Source organism: Lonchura striata, chromosome 3, assembly GCF_046129695.1.
Source record: "Lonchura striata isolate bLonStr1 chromosome 3, bLonStr1.mat, whole genome shotgun sequence".
Taxonomy (NCBI): domain Eukaryota; kingdom Metazoa; phylum Chordata; class Aves; order Passeriformes; family Estrildidae; genus Lonchura; species Lonchura striata.
The window spans coordinates 28,262,896-28,287,544 of NC_134605.1; the positions used below are offsets into that span (position 1 = coordinate 28,262,896).

At 48.9% G+C, this 24,649-nt stretch overlaps 2 protein-coding genes across 3 annotated transcripts in view; both read right to left on the reverse strand.

The window, feature by feature from the left end:
- CFAP61 (cilia and flagella associated protein 61) overlaps positions 1 to 24,649 on the reverse strand; it is a 117,491-nt gene that overhangs the window by 24,573 nt on the left and 68,269 nt on the right. The window contains exons 25-28 of one of the 2 annotated variants that reach the window (XM_077782011.1): positions 13,888 to 13,978; positions 11,285 to 11,438; positions 708 to 938; positions 250 to 361 (exon numbers count right to left, since the gene is read on the reverse strand). In XM_077782011.1, coding sequence (XP_077638137.1) covers positions 315 to 361; positions 708 to 938; positions 11,285 to 11,438; positions 13,888 to 13,978 — 523 coding nt within the window. In that variant the 3' untranslated portion in view covers positions 250 to 314. Of the gene's footprint in view, positions 1 to 249; positions 362 to 707; positions 939 to 3,776; positions 4,005 to 11,284; positions 11,439 to 13,887; positions 13,979 to 24,649 lie in introns of those variants that run through there. The other variant, XM_021543334.2, reaches the window with a different exon arrangement.
- INSM1 (INSM transcriptional repressor 1) lies at positions 7,682 to 9,743 on the reverse strand. Its single transcript, XM_021543337.3, has one exon. The coding sequence runs from the start codon at positions 9,741 to 9,743 to the stop codon at positions 8,409 to 8,411; it is 1,335 nt and encodes a 444-aa protein (XP_021399012.1). The 3' UTR covers positions 7,682 to 8,408.

Below are 24,649 nucleotides of genomic sequence, written 5' to 3' on the forward strand. Positions count from 1 at the left end.
GTTGCTTTAAGCAAAGAGATTGTGTTTTTTGGGAAATGTGCTGTTGGGCCCCCATCTGTTTTTGCACTTACACGTGGTGTTATAGCTGTCTGTCTGACCCTCCGAGTGCTAGCACCTGGCCAGAGGCCACCCTGTGCCTGTGGGGCACATTCCAGCCGTGGCCAGTGATGCTGAGGCAGCCCTGGGGCTCTGCAGTTCGCTCTGTGCCCAAGGGGCAGTAGCTCAACCTGGTGCCTGACAGGAACTCACCTGGTGCAGCTGCAGGAAGGAACCTCTGTCACTGAGGGCATGGACAACTGGTTTGATTTTCTGCCTCACAGCTGGGTTTTGTTTTCTGTTGATTTTCTGTCAGTGAAGGAACCTAGAAAATAAAACATGCATTTTAATTTATTTTACATTCAGGGCTGGACAGGCACAGCTGTCTGGCATTTAAGTTATCCAATAGCTGGTCTGAAACAATTTCAAAGGCATCCTTCTGAGTAAGGAGCCCTTTCTCCTTAGAGCAATATGTAACTTTAATTCAGGGCAGGATTAAGACATCAACGAAAATCATGTTTTCCTGATATCAAAAAGCTATTAATTTGTATAAATTCTGCTGTGGTTTTGCACCCTGAACTGGATGACAAAGCCACTCTGTCACCCCTCACAAAATTAATAAATCTTTGCTCACAATAAAATTTCTCCCCAGAGCAATAAAAGGCAGTTACCTGTGTGGTGTGTGTGGTGGCAGGTGGGAGGTGCCGGGGCTGGAACTCCAATGACACTGGTGGTGCTGCTGGGCCTGGCTGCTGCGGGTACCATGGGTGTGCAGGGCTGGCTCACAGGGGACAGGTACAGTCCCTGCTGGACGTGGGTTCTGCCCCTCTCTGCTGGGGCCACGGCTGCAGGAACAGCCGCCAGGTGCGGAGCAGGCAGTGGCGTTCCCAGACCGGAATGCTCTTGAGAAGTTCACAACACACGGTGACTGACACAGGGGCCTCCACATGGCAGCAGTGACCTTTGCCACCCTGCAGAGTGGCACCTCCTGCCAGCCTGACCCTGCCCACGGTGCCAAGCACAGAGACAGACTTTTGGGGCCCCCAGAAGCCACTGTCCATAGCCTGCTTCCCTGCAACGTCTCGTAGCCCAACCATCCGCATTAAAAACAAGAGGTTTTTAGTGGTGATTTTGTACTCTACAGCACTATTCTTTAAGCAAATGTGGGGGGCTGCACTCAGCCGTAACAATGGCTGAAAAGACAAAGGTAATCTCCCTTCCTTTGCAGCAAAATCCTCTCCTAAATTGCTTTCAGTTGCTCTAACCAGAAATGGAGAGTTAATCCAGCTAGCTCTAGATAAAGCTACCTTTGCAGAAGTAACTGTGCACACACTAATGAGCTATTGGGAACCTGGCTTCCACCTACCTTTCCCAAGGAGGATCACTGCCCAAGGCCCAACACCACCACCCTCGAGTGAGTGGAGAGCAGGCTGGGGCCAGCTGCTCTGTGGACCAAGGGTGACCACTCAGGGGCTGCACTGGCAGCACTCTGAGCCAGCAGTGCCCCTCACCAGGGCTGGCACAGCCATGTCCCCACTGCCCTGACAGCAGGCAGGCCCAGGGCAGGCTCTGGCTGAAGGGCATGCAGCTCCCGCACAGCTGAGGGCCCAGCACGGCCTGGCACTGGTACCCACGGGGGCTGGGGGCACTGGGGCCCCGCTAGGCAGGACACAGCCACAGCCAAGGCGCTGCAGTGGCACTGGCAGAGCCAGTCTAACAATGGGCAGCAACATGAACCCAAGACACCCCCAGCTCTGCACCTATGGCAGCAGCTGCAAAAATGGCATTAAAAATAATTTACTAAATTAAATAATATATAGACTAGTTTATACTTAACATGGAGTCTCAGAATGTGTTGGAAATGAACTTAAAGCTCATCTCATTCCACTCTTACCATGGGCAGGGACACTTCCCACTATCCCAGGTTGCTCCAAGCCCTCTCCAACCTGCCTTGGAACACTTCCAGGCATGGGGCAGCACAGCTTCTCTGGGAAAACTGTGCCCGGGCCTCCCCATCCTCACAGCTGAGTTTCCTTCCTATAGCTATACCTTTCTTCAGCTTTAGAAGGATGCCTAACATTTTTTACAAACATTTGTATAGGTATTATCTTATTCCTATGCCTATTAATATGCTCTCTTTAACTATAGAATATATGTTAGGGATCTTATCCTATGTTCTATATACTGTATGCTACAGTATTTCAAAATATATATCTAATATTTGATGTTATGCATGTCTATATGTTTCTAGTAGCTACAGTATATGTTGTAGGCATTAAATACAGATACAATGTGCATATATTATTACATTAAGGAAAATATATGCAATCTGTGATCTATAATCTAGGTAAAATACAAGATATATAATGTGATATGCATTATATATTATACAATGTATTATATAATATATGCATATATATTTTATTCTATTAATACCAGGTTTTGAATATTAAATATTGACTATAAAGGTGACAAAAATTGGCTATAGTTTACATAAATACCACATATTACCTTTACATTATACATGTATATCTACATATGCACACATCCCTGGGATGTATTTTAGGTATATGTACATATCATGACAAAAACTGTAATATTACTTTGCTAACGATAATGTTAGCTGTGTGCAAATACATGCAGTATACTTTTATTTAAAATGTATATAAGAAAGTAATATAAATCATATCAGCAATGTATGAATTCTATGTAACATGATATAATGAACATGCAATATTTGGCACATGTATGATGTGCATCATGGAGTATTCAGTGTAGTATATAGATACAGTAACAGTATTTCAGACCATGATTGACATGGATGTATAGTGGATATGCCAGGTGTGCACACATATGAGCACCTACACTCTGTCCTCCAAAGCACACAAATCCTGGCTGCAGAGCTGACAAAACCTCCTGTCAGACAAGAGTGTTTCAGTACATCAACACTGATAATGTATCAGTAATTATGTATAATGCATGGATGATATTATGTTCTGTAGATAATATACTTAATATGCATTGTCTAAGTGGCAATATGTAACAGACATATATTAGTATCTATTGTATAATACAATATGTTTTGATATAATACATGTAATATATTATTACATGTGTTATTACCTACATATTCTGAAGTTTACTTACATAAATCATCTATATTGAATATACCACTATAAAAGGAATATATTTTTTACATATATTTTATCACAGATCCTAGAATAGTTTGGGTTGGAAGGGCACAATATAGTTCATCTCATTCCACCCTTACCATGGCAGGGACACCTTCCACTATCCCAGGTTGCTCCAAGCACCATCCAACCCAGCCTTGGACACTTCTAAGGATCCAGGGGCAAATGCAAAATATAATTTATTGTATGTAATAAATTCTAATTTTCTTCTGTGTGTGTGTAACTGGACCAAAACCTCCCAGCTCAGACACCCATGACTGTATATCATTTTGTCATTGAACTGCTGTTGCACTATAAGTAACTTCCCTCTAAAAAACTGTAAAAATGAGCCAATAAAAATATAGTGGTTCCATATCCTGAGAAAGCAGAACGTGTTTTAACCTGCAGCTGAGCCATGTTCCTTCTCTCCCACAGCCCAGTGCCCATGGCAGCACAAGCAGAGCCTTTACTCTGGTTAAATTCTCCCTGTCACTCACCTTCCCCATTGCCCAGAGAAGGCTGAAAAGCCTCAGCAGAGTGGTACAGCACAAGAGCTAGGTGGGAACAGGCTGGGCTGTGCATGCCCTCGCCTTCAGAGCTGCGAGGGGGCTTTATTAGAGCTTAAAAGCAGTTGTTCTTTTTTAAGAGGAACAGGTGGTTTAACTAGACCTGGCTGCTTCAAATAATGTCCCAATTACTGTGTGAGGAGGTTGCGCTCCTAGGAGAGTTCCTGTGTTGGTGTGGGGTTCCCACTGCCACCACTGTGCCCAGCTCTGCCTGGTTTCAGTCCCTGGCTGCCTGTTGAGGAGAAAACAGCATGGTCAGAACAGCGCTGGGGGCAGCCCAGTACATGGATCCAATGGCGCAGATAAGAACCAAGCCTAGCAGTGTCTGGTGTAGAGCTGGTACCACAGGACAGCCCACACTTGGCATGTCCCATCTCAATGATTAATGCATCAAATGTTGCCAGAGGCATCAAATGTTGCCAGAGACAGACCTTTTGTTATGTGGACTGTAAGTGACATTTTATTTAAACCATTTATAGCCCTGATGAGGCTTCTTACCTGCATGGAAGGATCTGAGGCGTTTAATGCCATTTGCAAGAATGCACCTGCAAACCCAGATCCTTCACCAAGGGGAGATGCCTGGGTGCTTCAGGAAACTGCTGTCACACCCAGCCTAAAACACTCACCACAGTCTAGCACTCCTGACCCAGGAGCAATGGGGCAGGAGGTGTGTTGGCACCAGCACCACACAGCAACCTGTAGTACCCTGCAGGCATGGCACACCCCAGAGAAATGCCTGTGACTCCATGAGCCATTTCCCAGCTCATCAACAGCAATACCTTTTTTTAAACAGGCTTGTGTTTTGTGAAGAAGAGTGAAATTCAAGGCGAAAGCCAATGTTTGCCCTGTTTCCAGGCATGCCCTAATCCCATGGGTACCTCCTAGCTGCCCACCCCAGAAACAGACCAGGAGGTGCTGGGCAGGCCCCCCCAAAACCATGAGCTGTGCCTAGCTGTGTTTCCCAGTGAGCGCATCCAGCAAGGCAGCTGACAGATGCCTTACTGCACTGATGGCTACAAGGGATTGTGGTGTTGGTACCAAAACTTGGAAAAACCTTCCCTGGGGACAAGCATCCTCCAGAGAGTCTTCCCCTGTGGGCAGGAGCAGCTTGCCCCAGCTCCCCACCAGCTCTGAGCCCATGGGGCAGGGATGGCATCCATGCTGTATTTCTCAGGACCCTGCAGGTTCCTCTATCTAATCTCCCAGCTCCTTTCCCTGTGCTCACAACACTTGGTCCCAGACCACATATTTCTCTCTCAGCATGCTCAGAGAGGAGGAAGGCTCTGGCACAACAGGGTAACCCCTCTGCCTGAATGCATAGATTATGAGCAACCTCTGCACCAGCTGCCTCCACTGCATCATATTTGGGACAGGATCAGTGTTTTCCATGGTGCCCAAACCTGTTTCTGCTAGATGCACCGAGAGCCATCAGCAATTGATTTGTTAGCTGACAGCAGGCGGCTTTGTTTGCGCAGCGCTGGCTGGCCGTGCTGCCAGGTGGCCAGAACATAACACCTATCAGGCAACACCTTCATTCACAGGGTCTGCTACTGAGAGCACTCGGGGTTCAGCACACTGCTTGGCCCCTGGGACAGCCACCAAGCTACACATGGACTTGGAACTTCACAGACACAGAGCAGGAGACAGCCCAGCAGAGGCCCAGTGCTTGGGGCCTGGGCAGTGGGACAGTGCAAGGCAGGAACTAGTGAGGGGCGAAGACAGATCCATCCCCAAAATACTGTCCGAAGGAAATTGGTGTAAGTGGGAGGCTTTGTAACCTGTCACAGTGGTGCAATGCCCTTCTCTGCCAGGTGGCATGAGATGCAAAACAGTAATGCTGATGGCTCCCTGCAAAACTCCTCGGGTAGTTGGGGCTCACCCTCACAAAGAACCCCTCCAGAAACCCCTCAAGCCATCAGGGCTCACCCTCACAAGGAACCTATTCAGAAACCCCTTGGGCAGTCAGGGCTCAGCCTCACAAGGACCCAGTGAGGCAGATGAGGGGAGAAAGGCTGCATACACAAAGGCACAGCCGGCTCTGCCCAGGTTGCTGCAGCCCAAGGGATGTCAAAAGCAAAAATGCCTTTTACAGGATGCTTGTGAACGGAGCCATTTCCAGTGTACTCTGCTGTCACCTCTCCTTACTCCTCCCCAACACAGGAGTCTCCACTAATCACCCTTTCTGCTCAGCAGGAGATGCAATAAGTCAGTGCCGATGGTTACCCACACAGTTCAAAAAATGTGAGGAATTCTGGTCCTCAGAAATTTCAACTGATTCTTAGCAGGATAGACATGGATTTATCTGTCTATTAGGAAATGGACAGCTATTGTTTTGTGGCCTGCTGGTGCCACAGGCTTTGAGCACAGATTTCAGCAGGGACACTGCTGTGACCGTGTGGATGGAGCAATTAGGCTTCTCCAGAGGATGTGCCAGGCATCATCTGGAAATGGTGTCCAGTGGCCTGAGAGGACAGCCATGTGTGTTGGCAGAGTCCCCTCAGGGAGCAGAGAGCCCGCTCCACAGACAGCTGCAACACCATCCGCAACAGCCCAGGATCCGGGGCTTTCCAAGGCCAGGGAAGCCAGGAAAGGCAAAACTGCACCTCTTGCCAGGCAGGCTTTGCTGCCTATCTCTGGCTGTGCTCTTTTCCAGTGTATTGATTTACAGCTAAAACCACAGCTTTGCCTAGGCCTGAAGTCAGCCCTGGTACTACCAAGTTAGTTTCCTAGGAATCAAGACAACAGGAGCATACCCATACACTCGTACTGTTCAGCCTGACTGAACAAAAAACCTCTAACAAATCTTTCTCTAGAAAGATGTTCTTTCTCTACAAGCTTTCCTTTATCACAAAATAGAGCCAGTTCCTGGGAAACTTTCCTCCAGGAAGCTCAACCACCTGCCTTTTCCACAGTGAATCAGGGTTAGGAGTCTTTATGTGAGAGAAGATAGCAGGAACAGGCTGGAAACCTCTTCCAGGGAGCCAAAGTCTCAAAGGCATTGCTACCCCAAGATGAAGCAGTTCCTATACCCACACCAAGCCCTCACATCCCCCTGGCCTTTCACACACCAGTTCAGGAGCAGGGGTTTGCTCTTGAGGCTGCCAAGCAGATTTGCATGCTGTGAAGTTGGCTCTGTACCTGGTCCTGCTGGCAAAGGGGGAGACTGTATAGGTGCATACAACACCTGTCTGTGAGAGGGGTTTCACAAACGCAGCATGCACCTTTCCCCACTTACACAGATTTTGTAACAATTCTGATCAAACCCATCAAGATTCCCACATACAAACACAAGCCCTGGAGATAGATCAATCTACATAGATATGTATATATCTATATATATACAGTTATTGAAGGCTGCTACAGAAATCCCACTGCAAGGCACAAAGGACCAGGCAGAAGCCGGCTCTGGCCCTGCCAAGAATCAGAGAAATGCCTGTCCTTCCTTGCACCAGCTCCACAACTCATGGACAAAGCAGGATGCCGCAGCAGCCACCCAGCAAACAGCAGAGCCCTCATAGGCAGGGATTTCTACAAATTCTCCACTTACAGGTGCTGCTTCTCCTTGAGTTATCCCTACAACACCTTCCAGGGAAGGTACCTGTCAGCTTTCCCAAGCAGCAGAGCACAGGGCAGGCTGTGCCCAATGGTGGCTAGACCAGGTCCCATGGCCAGAGGACCCCTTTTCTCAGGGGGCAGCCTTTCCCCAGAGCAGCCATGCTGCATCCTGCTCTTCTCCCTTTAATTCCTTTTTAATTAATCTCATCAAATGGTGCAGAGCAGGCTGGTGCCTATGGAGGCACCCTACCAGCTGCAGTGTGGAGCCGGGTGCCAGCCCACCCCTCACCCCACCCCAAGCCCCCAGGGCCAGCCCAGCAGGGAGAAGCAGGAGGGATGTGGGCATGCTTGAATTTGAAAATATTTTATTTGAATAGTAAATAATTATACAGTTGAAACAGTTCTATTGAAGCACTCTATAAATAGCTAACAGTTAAGAAAATAATGTGTGTAGAAAAAGAGATTGCATCTAAAATTAAGAGCTGTTGGTTGCACGGGATAAAATGGTTAAGATCATGTGTTATTCTAGGTATAAAAGTTAAAACCTTTTTAGCAGATCCCTTAAGAAAAAAAGATCTTCTAAAACGCACAGTGAAATGGCAGGTGAGGAGACAAAAAAGCACATTAGAATATCTGCAATCAAATAATATCAATCTTCATAATTAATATAAATAAATAACGAATAAATAACATAATTACTCAAACCAACATATACAGATAGACAACTCATGAGCTACCTTAGTAAGGGCAAACGAACAGAAACAGAAAGTTGGCATGTCACAGTTAAGGCAGTTTCTACAGCATTTTCTGGAGACCATCAACAGCAGAGTCAAGGCATTTGTGGCTACACTAAAGGAAACGCTTGTTTCTCTCAAGCAGTTTGATCTGTTCACATCGATAAAAACAGAGCAAAGGAACAAAATTAAAAAAAAAATTAAAGTAAGAAGAAATTAAAAATAAGAGAGAGACCCGGGGAAGGTAAGTGTAAAGCCAGATTCCAGCAGGTCACAAGCTGTATTAAAGCTAATCGTGTGGCGGCCCCGGGGGAGCAACACGGGGCGGCGGGGAAGGCACGGGCGGCTCAGCAGGCAGGGCGCAGCGGCACCTGGAGCAGGATGACCTGCCGGTTCTCTGAGGGGTGGCACTTGTTGATGTGCCGGGTGAGACCGGGAGAGCTATAGAAGGTGGCCGGGCAGTACTTGCAGGGGAAGACCTGGGCGGCGTGCAGGAGGCGCAGGTGCCGCTCCTGGCTGCTCTTGCTGGGGAAGGTCTCCCCGCAGACGGGGCAGAGGCGGCACTCGGCGGCAGGCAGCTCCTCGGCGCTGGGCCCCGGGGCTGGTGCGGGTACCGGGACTGGCGTGGATGTCGGTGTAGCGTGCCCCAACAGGTGCTTGCGCAGGTAGGCTTGCCGGCGGAACCGCTTGGCGCAGCGGGGACACTCGAAGAGCCCCTCCTCGGAGCCCGCCTCCGAGGCTCCGCCAGGGCTCGGTGTGTCCCGCTCGCTGCCACTGCCACCGCTCGCCTCCTTCGGTGTCTCCTCCGCCGGGACCGGGCCTGGGCCCGCGGCCGGTGCCCGGCCTGCCTCGGGGCCGCTCTTGGTGGCGGGTGGACGGGGTTTGTGCCAGCGGCGGTGGGAGGCGAGGTTGGCGGGGCAGGAAAAGACCTTGTCGCACTCGGGGCAGCGGTACTCCACCCGGACGATGCGGGAGCAGCGGTGCTGCGCCAGCGCGAAGGGGTCCCCGTACTCCTCCTTACAGAGCTGGCAGATGAACTCGCCCAGCGGACGGGCGCAGCCGCCTCGTGCCTTGGCCGGCACCTCCACCGGGCCCTCCTTGATGCGCAGCCCCAGCACCGGCGAGGTGGTCACTTCGTCCTCAAAGGTCAGCTTGCGGATCGCCTTCGTCTTCTTGCCCGACTGGGCCTTCTGCCGCCCAGGTTCGGAGGCACCCGGCGGGCGCTTGGCGGGCAGCGGGCGGCCCGAGGCAGGCGGCGCGGCCGGGGCGGGGACCCCACCGGGGCCGGGCTGGGCGCCGGGCGGCTCGGTGTGGCCAGCAGCGGCCCAGAGCTTGAGGTCAGCCGGGGCGAAGAGGATCGGGTCCATGGTGCCGGGAACGGCCGGCGCGGGGAAGGACTCGGCTGAGACGGGCGAGCCCAGGCTGAAGCCGCGCTCCAGGTATTTGTCCCTGCTGACGGGCCGCGTGGGGCTATACAACGCCTGCACGGCGGCATCGGGCGTCCCGAATGGCACCGGCGGCGGCGAGTCCCGCGGCAGGGGCGGCGGAGCGGCGGGGCAGGCGGGCGGCTGGGCGGCGCCGGCGGGGAGCGGCGAGCCGGCGACAGCCTCGCGGCAGCAGCGCACCCGGTAGGACACGGGGGTGGGCCGCCGGCTGCGCTTCACCAGGAAGCCCCGGGGCATCTTCGCGCCGGCTCCGGGCCGGCTGCAGCTACGGCGGAGGCTCCTAGCTCTGCCCGCGGCGCAGCCGCTGCCGCCTTTAAGCGGGCCGGGGCCATTGTTCGGGCCGGCGGCGGCGGGACGGGCCAATCAGCGGCGGCGGCGGCGGCGCGGCCGCACCTGAGCCCGGACCGGCACACGCCCGGCCCCGCCCCCGCCCGGCCGGCACGCGCGGTCTTTGTGTGCCGCCCCCCGCGCCGGCAGCGGGGCTGGCAGCGGGTGGTGGTCTCGGGCCGCCAGCCAGCGAAGGCTGCGCCGCCGGGAAGCTCGGCACGGAGCACCGTCCACTCTCGGCGGGCTGTTTGCGGGGGCGGCCGCACCGGGGTGCGGGGAATTCGACGCACGAAGAGGCGAAAGTGGCGCTTGTGGCAGCGGCGGCATAGAGGGGAGCGGGGATGCCCGCAGGGGGTACTGCCCAGCGGCGGCAGTAGGTGGCCAATGACGGGTCTGTCCGAGCGGGAGGAATAACGAACGGCTCATAAGGGCCCGGCCGAGCCCGGCAACCCTGCAAACGGAACAACTCCGTGCTGCTGCGGGGTTAGGGCAGGCGGAGCCACAGCCCCGGCCCAGTGGTGAACGAACCTGTTACTCTAACCCGAACGGGTCAGGCCCAGTTCCCGGTACAGGCGGGGACGGCGACGGTGGCGCTCGGTTTCAGCCCGAAACGCTGCGCATCGGGTACTTTGGGTGCGACGGGGAACGGGCAGAGGGTCCTCGCTCCCCGCGCTCCCGCACATCGCGGTCGGTGTCTAAGCAAACACGCCCGAAGGCCCCTAGGATGCGGCAGGTGCAGCCGTAGTGGGGAGAGCCCTGGGCTGCGGCCCCGCTCCCACAGCCCTTTGTCCGCGGCGGCGCGGGGTTGCGCGCGGGGGGTCGCGGGGCCGCCCCGCAGGTGGCGGGACCGGGGGGAGAGGAGCCGCCGCCAGGCCGGGGGCGCGTGCGGGTAGCGCCCTCCCCGCCCCCCGCCGGGCCCTTTGTGGGGGGCGCGGGGCACGCGGGCGGCACGCGAGCGAGCGGGGCCCCCCCCGCGCGCGCCTTTGTGTGGGTCATTAGCATAAAGCTGCGCGACCCTCGGCACAAAGGGCGGCGAGCGGGGGGCGCCTGCGGCCGCCGCTCCCCCGGACACCCCCGCGGCGGGCCGGGCCAGGCGGCGGGGGGGTTCGAGGGGCCGCCCCGCCCGCCCGTGTGGGACAGGCATGCGGCGGGGCGGGGCGGGCGGGCGGCGGCGCATTAGCATACAGCTGCGGCCCCGCGGGCACGCGCCGCCGCCTCCCCGCCAGGGCTACGAGCTGCGACTCCACCGATGGGGCTGAGATCTCCCTTCACCCCAAAGGGGCTTCCCATCGAGACTCCCCGTCACTCGCGGGGATGCACACCGAGACACCCCTGCCCACGGCTGGGGCTGCGCACCGAGATTCCCATCGCTGCCTGGCCTGCTCACCGACACCCACACCACGGAGGGGGCTGCGGCCCCGGACCCCGTTGTCCCACCATCTCTCTCTTACCTGCAGCCGACAGCAGTCTGTAGGCATCGGTCGGGGCGAACATGGGCAGGTGGGCGCGGTGGTGGCGCAGGTAGCGCAGGATGGGTTCCCGAAGTGATGGCAGGCCGGGTTTCTGCTCAGGGTGCTGCTCGGTAGCAGTGGGCTGTCCAGGCACCTGCAGGACAGAGCTGTCAAACAGACAAACGGGACTCGGGGCACACTCTGGAGACATGGAGTGTGGCAGCAGGGTCTGAAAACAGCCTGAGAACACATCGGGGCTAGAACACGGGCGGCAGTGGGGTTTAGAGTGCGGTTCACGCTGGTAGCACTGAGCACTCCTTGAGGTCAGTGGTGCTCAACTGTTTGTTCACCTCTCCCTCGCAAATGACTGGCCACAGGTGCAAGGGTTTTGTGGAACAAACCCGTGTGGAACCCCTGGTTGTCCAACATGGTTTGTCAGAGGGGTTTTACCACAGGAATTCCACACTTCTCCCCCCAACCCCCATATTTACTGTGGCTTTTAACCGAGTCTCAGCATGGCCCAGCTGCAGCCAAAGCACCAGGCCATTATTCCTGATGGACAACAAGTGCTGTTCCGGTAGGTCTGGCACGGCACATGTGCCCACGGCGTGCGGCAGCATCCAGCAGCTGATGGAGGTGCAGCCCCCAGCTCCGCCATCTGCATGTTTGCATCGCTGGAGCTGTGCACGCCAGCACAAACACATGGCTGTGATCCCCGAGGGGTAAACATGCCCCGTGCCAGCAGCCCTGCCAGAGCCCCATGCTGCCAGGGCAGCCTCGGGTGGCAATTTCAACACAGGCTAAATGCACGGCCCGTCCCAGAACATAACTGGCTTTTCTATGCAGTTAGTGCTTCAATTAGCAAATATTTCTGTAAATATTACCCCCCATTGCAGGACACTGATTTCCACTTTCTCTGGAAACTAACCAGAAATATCTGACTTCTGTACATTTATGCCCACAGCTCTTAAACATCTCTTTCCCTCATTTTTACACTTCATTAGTAATTTTTCTGCATGCTGAAATGAGCCGGACTCTGAGCATCAGGAGGCAAATACAGTAGGTCTCTTACTTCATACAGAAACACAACCAGTCCTGAGGCATTTAAGAGCTACTCCAAGAGTACATGGTACCTACTCTGGATCTGGGAATGTGCCCAGAAGGAACACCCAATGAAAATATAAATTGTGACATTTAGTAAATATAGTTAAACTCACTATGAAAAAAAAAATAAAAGTCCAAAATGCCAAATTTTCATTCAGATGGAGATACCATCACCTATGTCCATGGGAATCGTGACTCACACAGAGTTGCTTCCAGGCCATGCAGGGAGACTGTGTGTCAGGGCTGCTGCCACAAAGACAGGGTATAGCAAACGAGTCCTGAATTTGTAGGGCACAAATTCCCCCCTCAAGTTGTTCACACAGCATGACAAATGAATTTAAATGATGGCAAGAAAAACACATCAGGTCCCTCATTCTGCACAGAACTTAATTTTGTACTCTTTAATAGAGGTCTTCCAAGAGAACCCAAATTAAACTGCACCAAGGTCCTTTCTGGGTCAGGACAACAGGAGGCAAATAGCTCTGAGCCCTCTGGGGAGGAAGCAGGCCTGAGTGCGCATGGCTGCAATTAGGATGCAGCAGTATTGGGCCCTGGAGATAGGTGGACCATCTCCAGGGGAAGTGGGCTCCACTTCCTCCTGCCACCCTACCTCCATTTACAATAATTTCCGTTCGTTTTCCACACAGTTAAAAACTCCATAAGCACACGTTTAAAACCCAGTGCCACCATCTGGCACTGCATGGGGTTAAACAAAGGCAGAATCAGTGGAAGCAGTGTGAGCTGTGTGAACTGGTCCTGGGTACTGGGTTGGAAGCACCAAAATCAGACCACAAACTCTTTTTGGTTTCAGCCAGGAGTTCCTCAGGAGGTGGGGAAGGCAATTCTGGGGGCTGCTGGACACCTGCTGTTGTTATTAGTTCTCCTCATGGAGCACAGTGAGTTTGGATTTTGGGCAGGCAGTTCCAGGCTGCTGAGGCTTTATGCCTCTATTATGGTGCTAGGGCCTAAGCTGTAAAACAGCATTGGCAAACATTTTAATTCCATCCTTATTCAGGAAATCCACTCATCACTGAAAAAGCCAGCTGCTTTCACCCTTTGGACTACAAAAGCCATTCTGTGTGGGTAGGTGTTGAAAACCCTACCGACAGGCTCAGCTGAGAGAGGTGTAGGATGGCCTGTAGCATATTCCTATTAGGGAACACTCCTAAACCCAAGGGGGATACATGGACAAGCCAGGCTTCAGATTCCACTGGGTACTTGTACTAAATTGCAGCTATAATGCAAAAATGCAGTCACAGACAACAAAGCAAGTTTGAGTTCTACTGGCAGATTTGAGAATATACCCAAACAAGAAAACTGAACACTGTGCTGTACATGGTGACTCCTGCTGTGAGGTACACAGTCTGCTCTGGCTTCCTCGAAGAGAGAGGTAAACAGAAACATAAAGCTTCAGGATACAGATGGGAGAGTAAATCAAAGTGACCAACATCAACAAATTACCTAAATAATAAAATGCACTCCCCAGTCATTTTTCTTACCTGTTCTGACATCAGGGTTTGGCGCAGTTCCTTCTGCAGATCAATAAACCGATCGTGATAGATGGCTAAGGACCAAGGTTCCCTGAAGTAGCTGGGTAAAAAAGAAGAAAATTAGTTATCTTGTGAACCTCTCATTAACCACTAATAAAGTACGTTACCTGCTTTTTTGCCTTTATAAATTACAGTTCTGGACCCATCATGATCGTTTGTTCATAAAATGCCTCCTTGTAACAGCATGGTCAATCAATTCTTTTAATGGATGTTCCTGATGTACAGCCAGCTTCAGTAATTACATTTAAAGTGGCTTAATTCAGAGCTGTGGCAAGACCCAGTGAAGAATCCTGATTTTATCAGAATTTAAAAGCCTGAAGACCTGTAAAGAATGGTGTCTCCATTATCTGTCCTCATTTGAGAAAAGCAGATTGCAGGATTAACTTAACTACTGCATAAACAAATTAAATTTGTGTAGACAATGACACAAATGTTGTTCATCGTTAAGATTTCTGGATTAATAAAAGCCAGAAAAACAGGGCCACCACAGCGCTGCAGTATGTTCTTTGTACTAGTGTGATGAAGCTAAATTGAAATGATTTCTAGGAGGAAGCTCTTGCAACTTTTTCTTTCAGTTACAGCATTCACAGCAGCATTCTTCCATGAAAAAGGAGGAAAAGGATGGAGAGGGCACTGCTCCCTGTACAAACTCATGGCTGTAAATACAACTGGGGGCAGCCAGATTATAAAGCTGTGATTTACATCTCTCTGTAATGAAAGATAATTTTTACAGCTTGGGTGAGTTGCTCGGAGTGTAATTCTTGTTGATGTTCACAGTGGTCAGGAGGTGCCCCACACTCATCTTCATAATGAACAAGCAGATGTCAGCAGGCTGACCCCGGAAGTTGGAAGAGGGGGGCATTTGTGTAGTTGCCACCAACACTCATGCCTTGGGAATGGCAGCAGGACCCTGGCACTACCACCTGGAGCACAGGAACCTTCTTGCCTAGTTCAGCTGTGTGGCATTTAAGTAAGCACCTGCATAAGGACAACTTAAACACACTACACGGATTTAATAATCCTGCAATACCTGTCCACATAGAATCAATGTGCAGTTTCCTCTTTGCAGATTTTACTTCCTCCATGTCCAAGGGCAAGATTTCCCCTCCTGCTCTGAAAGACACCTCAGCTCTCCCTCACACCATTAAAATGCTCTGTGGATCTGGCACAGCTTGGCTGGATGTCCATGTGCTTGGCCCCTCTCTGCCCCAGCACCCTCATTCCCCTCTGAGTGCCAGGCTGGCTGGGGCTGCCTCTTGGAATCTGCTTGGTCTGCAGCACAGCAGGGCTCTCTCTCTCCCACAGACCTTTTCACAGTATAAATATTTATGGACACCATTCCAAGCATCGCATCCCTTGCTATAGCAAGTGCAGCCTATCCCATGATTTACTTTGACTGATGCTTGCCTGCTCATTTGGATATACAGGTTAGGATGAGCTCAGCTTTAAGGATCCTTGTTTCAGTAACTGCACACCCCAAAGGTGGAGAAAAACACAATATCCCCTAATATTTAAAACCTGTTCAATTTCAGAAGAAAAACCCAACACAAACCTTTAATTCATTGTTGATAATAAATAGCAAAGAGAGAAAGGGAGGTGTTATACAAGAATATATTAAGGTAATTAAAGACTCTATTTTTACTGATATGCTGTGGTAAAAGCCATGTTCTGCTGGCCAAATGTTTTGTCTTCAAGATGGCATCTTAATTTAGACTATAACCCTGAGCAGATGACTTTCTCTCTCAACTGAGGTGCAACCTTCCCAACTGCCTTACCTCAGTTAAGGGGCTCACCTGTCTCACTGAGGTGTTGCACTTAATGCTCTTTATAAATGTTTCAGGGGTGCTACATATTCCTGCTATTGTCACCAGCTCCATCTATAACCACAACTTTACCGTTCTGGTCAATATCCGCAGATTTGGAACTCAAAACCTGAAATGTGTCACCCAATTTGGAATCTTTAATGCAAATAAAATGCCTGTTTTTGGGGAGCAGAGAATGCCTCATCCATATTTTCGAGTTAGACTGCCAGAAGGAGGTCCTAGTAACCAACATTTACTCCCAGACTTCACCTGAAGAACACCAAGGGACATTTGGAGATTCAGTTCACACAAACAATTCACTTTCTTTGCCAGCTGTGCTTCCATCTATTTATCTTTCCAATTTGAATCACCTTTCTCAGGGGGTACAAGGTGTTTTTGACAGAGCAGCTCTACATATGGCTGCTAAAGGGAAGCTTAATAATGAAAAAACCCATTTGAAACCAACAAGTTGACTTTCTGAGGCTTATTCTGAATTTTATTACCACTTCAGCAGCAGTCCCTCAGGGCAAGCCATGGAAGGCTTCAAAGTATAAAGCTCTTCAGTGTACGAGATGGAGCTGGCACACTCCCAACAGGGGCTCAGCAGCTCTTCCACTATCACAAGAACGGCATCTGCCACATGCGTTTGCACCATTTAGCCTTTCATAACCTGCCAGAGTGATCAGGCTAAATATGTACAAGATGACAGTGTCTGCCAGGAACATAAGGGGTGTGCAAACTTGGTCACTTCCTAGCAGGAATCCCTGCTAGAAGCCTTTATGGCGATGACAATGATTGCAGGAAGGTGTTTGTGATGGGTGGGATGGAATGGGCTCCTGCAGAAGACAGTGAACAACCATCTTTTGTGCTGCTAAGGAGCTGGTCTCACCTTTCATTGACAAACAACATTTCAAGTTTGTTCTGCCTCATTTGTGAGGTGTAGCCTACGTTAGATGAGAGGCAAGGAGGAAGGAAATACTGAGTGGTATTCTGTACAGAAGGCACAGAATCCTTCCCTTTGCAAGAGTGCAAGAGACATAAATAAAATGGACAAAGCTGGGCACTGCTAGCAAGCAAAAATGGAGTGTACACATTGCTGTCCATCCAAGAGCTGCCTAGAGTTACTCTCCATTTCATTTGCAGGAACACACCACATTTGGAGAAGAAGCCTCTGCCCCTGTGGAAGGTGGTTTTATGTACTGGCAGCAAGGACCCAACACTGACCTGCCACCTGGGGGTATAGCACTGGCAGCAAGGTGTGAAGCCAGAAAATCCTAAAAACTGAATGAAAAACCTTCAGAATAACACCCTTGTTTTGCACAAGGACAAAAAAAAAAAAAAAAAAAAAAAAAGGAAGCTATAAAGATAAAAACAGAGATGAGTAATTGCAGGTCTGTGGTACATCCCCTACCTGCAGGGGAATTTGTCCATGCCAAATGTCCCATGCTCTGGCCCAGGATCTCGTTTCCAGGGATCAATCCTGACCCCTGAGCTGTGCCTGTGCTCTGGTGCCTTCTTGCTGCAAGGAAACTGGGATGAGGAGGGGATTTTCCACTTCTCAAAGGGTAGGTGGCATCTTGTGATGGTGCCTTTGAAAAATCCCTCTGCAGACTGGAGGCTTGGAGGATGATGTGTCTATGGCTCTTCTTATGCTTGCTACTCAGAACTTGCATGGATGGAAACAACAAACCCAAATTAGACTCCTTGCATCCCTCCTACCCCTGTTCTTCCACCAACACACACACTGAAGGGAAGTTCAGAAACTCTGACAGCCTATGATGTGGGTTGAATCTGCAGCTCTCAATAAATGTCTCTAAGCAATCCTGAATACAGATCTCTTGAAATCCCATTTGTTTCTTCCCACAGCCATCCACGAGTCATCAGTGCCCTGCCCTCAGTACCATTAAGCCCAGTGGCCCTCTGGTGATGGCTGTGCTCTCAGCACCAGCACTGTGAGCACACACAGAGTAGCACTATGGCTTTTAGTACACAAGACAAGCAGAGTTACTGATCAACTTAATTCTCCTGGTAACCTGTAAGGAGTGGAGAGTCTACTTTCCTCTCTGTAGCTTCCCAAGTTTTGTACAACGCAGGGAATTTTTAAGATAGACATTCACCTTCCTAGGTTGAAATTTTTTTCTAAGTAGAAATATAATGCTTGAAATGCTAAATTCTTCAGGCTGTACATCTGGAAACTACTCTGTCCCTTCTCAAACCCTCAGACTTCAGGACCTAAAAAGTCATTCTCCAGCACATGTGGATGGCTCTGGAAGCTGAGTCTCTCAGTGATGGCCAAAGCTAGGCATTTTTGCTGAGAGCCCAGTCAGGCAGAGAAAGGCTGCTGCTCGCACATCCCAGGAACTACCTCAGGAGAATAAGCACAGAGGAGATTGAAGCTGCTCAGCTGACACGGGCTCAAGTCGAACACAATTACGCCAGGAGTAAGGGACACAGAGCAGGGACTTCTACTTCTCAGGAGTGGGAAGAGTAAAGTATTGTGGAGGGATGGGATGCAATGCAATTTCAATTTTCAGGCCATCCTGACAATACTTCCCAACCACAGCTTGCAGAGGAACACAAGTCTTTTCTCCAACACAAGCACACAAGATGAAACATCCCATCTTGTCAGGAAAATTCAAAATATGTTGTTTTGAGAACAATATATGCATGTCTTTAAGACTTCTAATTACAAAGATACAGTAATACCAGAAAAAGATACAAAACATTTCCTGATACACCTTGGATAACTGGACCAGGAATCATAGTGTGTTAATTTAAAGACAATATAAATAAATGCTCCACTGAGCATTTCCTGCATTCGTATGACCAATAATTTCAAAAGACAGCTTGTTTACATAGGTAAAAAGCAAGACCAATTTGTGCAAAATCCCCTAGAGCACCACCTGAGAGCATTGTTCTTCGGCACAAAGGACATAACATATTCCCTGACTTGCAATTTCTTAATATTCACCTACAACTGCTCAACAGCAAATGTGAACCAAAAGCCTGTTTGTAGCAAGAAGGGTCTTTACATCCTTGTTCTGCAGTTCTGCTCCCCAAACACCTGCTTGGTCCAGGTGTTCAAATATCTCCTGTTAAATTCAGTGATATAGGACTCTGTTATTGCTCTCACCCAGTAATTAGTGAAACCAACAGCCTTATAGACAACAGATCTGTGAGTGAATCCACCAAGCAGGTTCACAAAGTAAAAACAGTGCTCACAAATTCACAAACTGGCATTTATTTTATCCTTTTTGAGAAGCAAATCCTGGAGAGGAAGCCTGTTCTTTTTTACCTCTTCTTACAGAACCTGCAATGTCTTGTCTTTGGAAGATGGCTGGTTTAAAACTCATGGTTTACAATCCCCTTTCAAACATAGCTGCAATGGCAAACCAGAGCAAAGGACGGCTGCTATTGCAATTCTTATTCTAGAGAAATGGCCACTGACTGCAGACCTCGTTGAGGGTGACACCACTCCCTCTGGTCCAGACCCAGCCTCCCTGGGGCTGTTGCAGGGACCTGCTGACGTCAGGGGGTGACACAGCACTACTCACCAGCGTGCTCCCTTCAAATATGCCAGTGATCCATCATGACTGATAAATCAGCTCTGCTGCAGTTTTAATATCCTGGAAATGTTACCGCACTGTACTCAGCGGCACCTTCAGAAAGCAGATCCTGGCATTGAGATAATGCAGCCCTTTCCTGTTCTCCCAAGTGTCCTCAGGAGAGACTCTGTTATTTCAGCACGGTAAAGTTTAGACACCTTAGTAGATCACAACAGTTGTGGTGTACTGACTCTCACTGAACTGCTCTCTGAACTTTCTAACCTTTGTGCTCTTTAAAGCTGACAGAGAAGCACTAGTGTGTGTGCTCTCTCTAGGAGCACTTTGTGGCTGACCCTGAAATCAGGCTTACAGCATTTTTTTCACATAGTATTTTTTCACACATAATGTATTATGGAAAATGATTTAAAGGAAATTAAACCAAAGGCACTAAACCATCAAAGAGGCTGTGTGCAGGAGTATGATTGCTTTTCTGCAATTGTTTATGGATTCAATCATTCATAACGGTTTGCATAATTACTAATATGAATCAGCAAGGTTTGCCTGCAAATTAATGTGGCAGGGTTCAGCTGACAAGCTTTAGCTTACTAATTTGAATGTGGGGTTTCTTAGTAACATGGCTCTTCACTGGCAAGTTAGCTGCTCCTTTAAAATGACTTAATATCTGGAAATCTCCAGACGTTTGTATCGATTTGCTCTCTAAGTGCAGCTGTACCAGTGCACTGCAGGGTTAGCTGTTAATTCTGGGAGCAAAAAAGCTGTTAGTGCTTTGATATCCCTTCAACGTATTCCTCTTTCCTTACCCTTTCTCTCTCTTCAGGAAAAGCAAACGCATTTCCGTCTAATTAGGCTGCAGAACATATGGAGCAGCACTAGTCCCTCTCAGTCATGCTCACTACCTGTTACAGTTCCTTTCTGGTCTTTTTTAACCCTGCAGAAAAAACATCTCACCGTCTGTCCAATGAACAAAAGCCTAAGGTGGAGTTGCTCAAATGTAATCCCAGTGTGCTAATGGTGTGGGATCCAGCAGATTCCAGACAGCAGCAGGGCATTCTAATGTTCCTCTTAACGAACAACCACTCTTCATTTCAGAAGGTTTGGGTTAAAACCAGCATTTCCATGTAGCATGCATTTCATGTTTAAATAATCACTGATTATCCAGCCTGTAAGTAATGAAATTCTCTTTACCTTTTAACAATAATGCTGAAAACATTAAATATTCTTCTTTTCCTTAATGCATTTGTTATATTGCGAGCTTTATTAGCATTGAGTCAACGAATGGTCCAGTGCGGTGTTTCTGCTTAACAGATCACTTTCAGCCTAATGTTAACAGCACCAGGATGTGGGAGTTGAACTTCAGTGGAAAAACCTAAATGGTTACTTCAAAATAAGTGAATGCAGCTCAAAGTACTTTTGAGTATTTAGTTTGTACACCCAATATGAAAATACAATGTGAAAATAAAAGACAGGGCTTGCAGAGAGCAGCCAATGAAACATCTGGTGCTGTTATCCATGGGTGGATTTTCCAAAGCCACTCAGGGAAAGGGAGCCTTACTCCCTTCACATATTCCTGCAGCATGTTTGGCAGCCTCATGTTCCATGGCCTGTGCAGTACCTGGTGCAGTTGAAGCTCTGCCACTTTATGTGATTTTCTGCAGGGTGCCCACCTCCTGCACAGCAACATGCAGGCCTGACAAGAACCGCCTGCCAATCTCCACAGATCTATGCATGGATCGCTTGTTCCCTTCCTTAGTGAAAACTGAATCCTATCTGCATTGTGGCACTGGGGAAAAAAACATTCCCTTGTAACTACAATTCACCTAAACCCCCTGTGCTTTTTTGTACTATGCAAAAGTACTGCTGTAAAACCTACTCCCCCAACTCCTTGCTGAAGAGTCCTGGTTATGTCTGCTGGGGGCTTCTCTGCCCTCATGGCACCCAAGTGTCCAAGATTGAAAGGCAAGATGTTTTCTAGTACCATCTGTGTAGCAGTTGCCCTCTGGGCAGTTTTCCTCATCTCCTGTTAATGGACTCATCAATGTCTTGCCACAGGACTCAGAGATAACACTCTCCAGGAGCCAGTTCTGTGATCAAAGACACACCTGTGACTCAGAATGACATCAGCCCATTGTGAGATGCTCCACCCAGGGGGGAGGAGATAAGCATTCCCACCTACATATAGCCTGAGATTTCTAGACAGAGAAGCAGCCTTCCCATAGGTTTCCAAGAGGACACAGCTGGGGTTTTCCACTGGACCGACTACACCTTTTCCACAGGATCACTGCACAAACAGAAACCACATCTACCACTCCAAGAGGACTGCAAGCCACTGCAGTTTGGACTGCTACCAACATGCTGGCCAAAGGAGTGTCAGGTTGTATTCTGACTGTTGGTGGTCTTCCTTTCGTATCATTGCATGTATTTTGTCTCTTTTCCCTTTTCCCAATAAATTGTATTTCTGACTTGGAGTCTCTCACTGGTTTTGCTTTCAAACCAGAATACCAAGACCCGCGTGCAGAGCAAGCAAGTTTGACAAGTCCTTAAAATGCTGGAAACAAAGCTATTGAAACAAAAAAATAACCAAGTGGTTTTGAGCTCTGCCTGGATGACCATGTCTGTGAGGTTTCTCTGCTCATCCCTCATTAAAACATGCCCTGCCTTTGTGCATTGCTCCCCAAGCCTGACCCTGTGCCCCTTCCTTGTGCTGCTCTCGTGTCACTGCCACTGTTGGTGCCACATGACTGAGACAACCAGCATCTTCTGCAGGTCATGGCTGATGAGTTCATTAATACACTATTACAAAATCCCAAGTATAAGCCACTCTCACATTTGCAAAATAAGCTCCTTAAGTATTTTAGAAACTAGTTGGTCAGATTTTTATGCATTTATGTTAGATTTGATTTTCATTAATGCCAAATGAACCTTACATGAAGCACTTCTATCTCATATTAAGGGCATGATGCCAGTGAGCATCCATTTGGTTGCTAAGAATCAGGAGACTCTGGTAATTATGTGTTTTGCACTTAAGATGCAGCAGAGGGAGATTCCACCACTCTGTGGACATGTTCCATAACTTGGCAACTGCCTTGCAGCTGCCTTTAGCTCAGGAGGACACAAAAGGAATGCTGGTTGAATTCCTCCTCTCTGAAGTAGTGTGAGGACTGATGACCAGTAAATCTATAAATTTGAAAAGACGAGAAAAAAGGCTTCAGACCTCTCTCTCCGCTCCTCTCTATTGTCTGCTGCTAGGGCAAAAATAATGGAAATAATCTAAAGGCCTTTCAGCTAGTGAGGGGGACCAGGAGCATGGTGTACAGCATGGTTTCCCTTCAGGGTGTGCCACCAGAATTTGCTTTCTTTTTTCTTCAGAAGAAGACTCCCTGCAAGAAAGAGCCTTGCTTTTGGGGACTCAAATTCTAGCTGACTTTTTGAGATGCAGGCTGATGGGAAATGAATAAAAATTGCAGAAAACTCCTTTCTGAAATGGATTCCAAATCCAGTGAGTAATACCATTCAACTCACAGTTGATGAGTCTTTGGCTCCTCCATTTTTTTCCTGCCCTGGCATAGAAGTGCGCTGTCATGCCCCTCTACTAAGAAATTCAGTGGCTGCAGGCCCAAGTGCAAGTAGAGCACCCACTGCAAGGCACAAGGCAACTAGAAAGGAGGGTAATGTGTGCCAACTGCTTCACCTCCTCCAAGAGCCCAGGTACTGAGGCAGAGCAGTGACCAATCCTTCCTTTGGTTGTGGGTCAAGGTCTGCAGCTTTTAAATCCAGCTGAACTCATACTCAAATCAATGGAACTTTTCTCCAGACAAAAGGAAATGTTGTTTCTCTCATTATTCCCATTAGCCATGGTTCCGGGTACACAACCAGAAAGGGTGACTTTGTCAAGTTTGCTGGATCTCAGAGGCCTGTTGTTAAAACTAATTTGAGAATGGCACTGGCACATTCTGGCCAGGAAATCCAGTACCATGGGGTTAACTTTCATCTCTTACACCAAATGCAAATCAGTGAGGAAATTCACTGCTAGGTGCAGTCTCTAATTATTTTAAATATAATTTGCATGTTACACAGAAATAAATTAGCTCCCAAGTGACAGCTGTTCCACTGTGTCCATTCCTGGAACGAGATACCATGCTGGGAAATCTAAATGCTGACCAAAAGATTAAAGCACTGCATTTTCTTGCCTCGTAGGAAGGCTCTTCTGAAAAGAGAGGCATACAGAAGAGAGGAGGGGAACAGATGTTTCAAACCATCAAGTTTACAAGCTGAACTGGCACACCACATTTTCACACTCTCCATTTTCTTTTCACTAAGGGCACTTCACATCTTGCTGTAGACGTGGATTCAAGTGTAACAGGTACTAGTTTAGAAGGAAGGTTTTGAAATCCAAAGACAGGAACTCAGTCCTAACATCTGGTTTGTGTTCATGTGGGATCTTTACAGACCATATGAATAAGGCCAGAAACAGCTGTTCTTTTATCACACACATAGAAACTAGTGAATGCATTTTCCTATTCTGCACCAAAAGCCAACCAGGCACCACTTTTTCTCTACATAAAAGTCTCAGGACAACTCAAAGAGGTGCTAAACCATTTTTCAGTGTAATGGTTTTCTAACAGTCTTCTCATGGCTTGGTTTTAACCGTGTCTATTGCACACTGCACTCACATGTATGTACATTTAATGTGACACTGTACTGTGGGGAGGTAGATGTGTTATAGATGTGATATGAGTACATTATATTGCTAGCCTTCCTCTGTTTCTCCATGTCCTTCTGAAAGCAGCAAATTTCTGTGCCAGCTTGCTGTGTGCCAGGACTGCACCATGGGGATGCCAGACAGTTTACCTGTTACACCTGCTGGAGAATGCTCCCTCCTCACAGGATGGGCAGTGTAACAGGAACAGCTGGGATGAATGGGAGTGTCTGTGTGTGTGTGTGTGTAAAGTGCCACAAGAACGACATGAGTAAGGATTAAAGAGCAGCATATGATCACTGCTGCAGAGTGAGCGACATATGGGATTTCATTCATATGACCAAAGAGCAAGAACAGAAGGAACAAATCTATCTAAAGATAAGGTGGAAAGAAGACTAAAAACAACTGGAGGCAATAAAACTACCAGATAAGAAAAACCTGGCAACTGTAATTCAGGAATTCTGCCACAGGCTAATGAGAAGTGAGATAAAATAATGAGGCAAAAGGTCCTAAACAACGTCACTGTCCAATGGCTGTAAAAGACAAGACCAAAATTAGTTCATCATCACTAATTAAGGAGAGCTGAAGGGATGTTATGAGCCCCTGATATGTGGTATCCCTCTGTGCAGCACACCAGTGATCCTTTG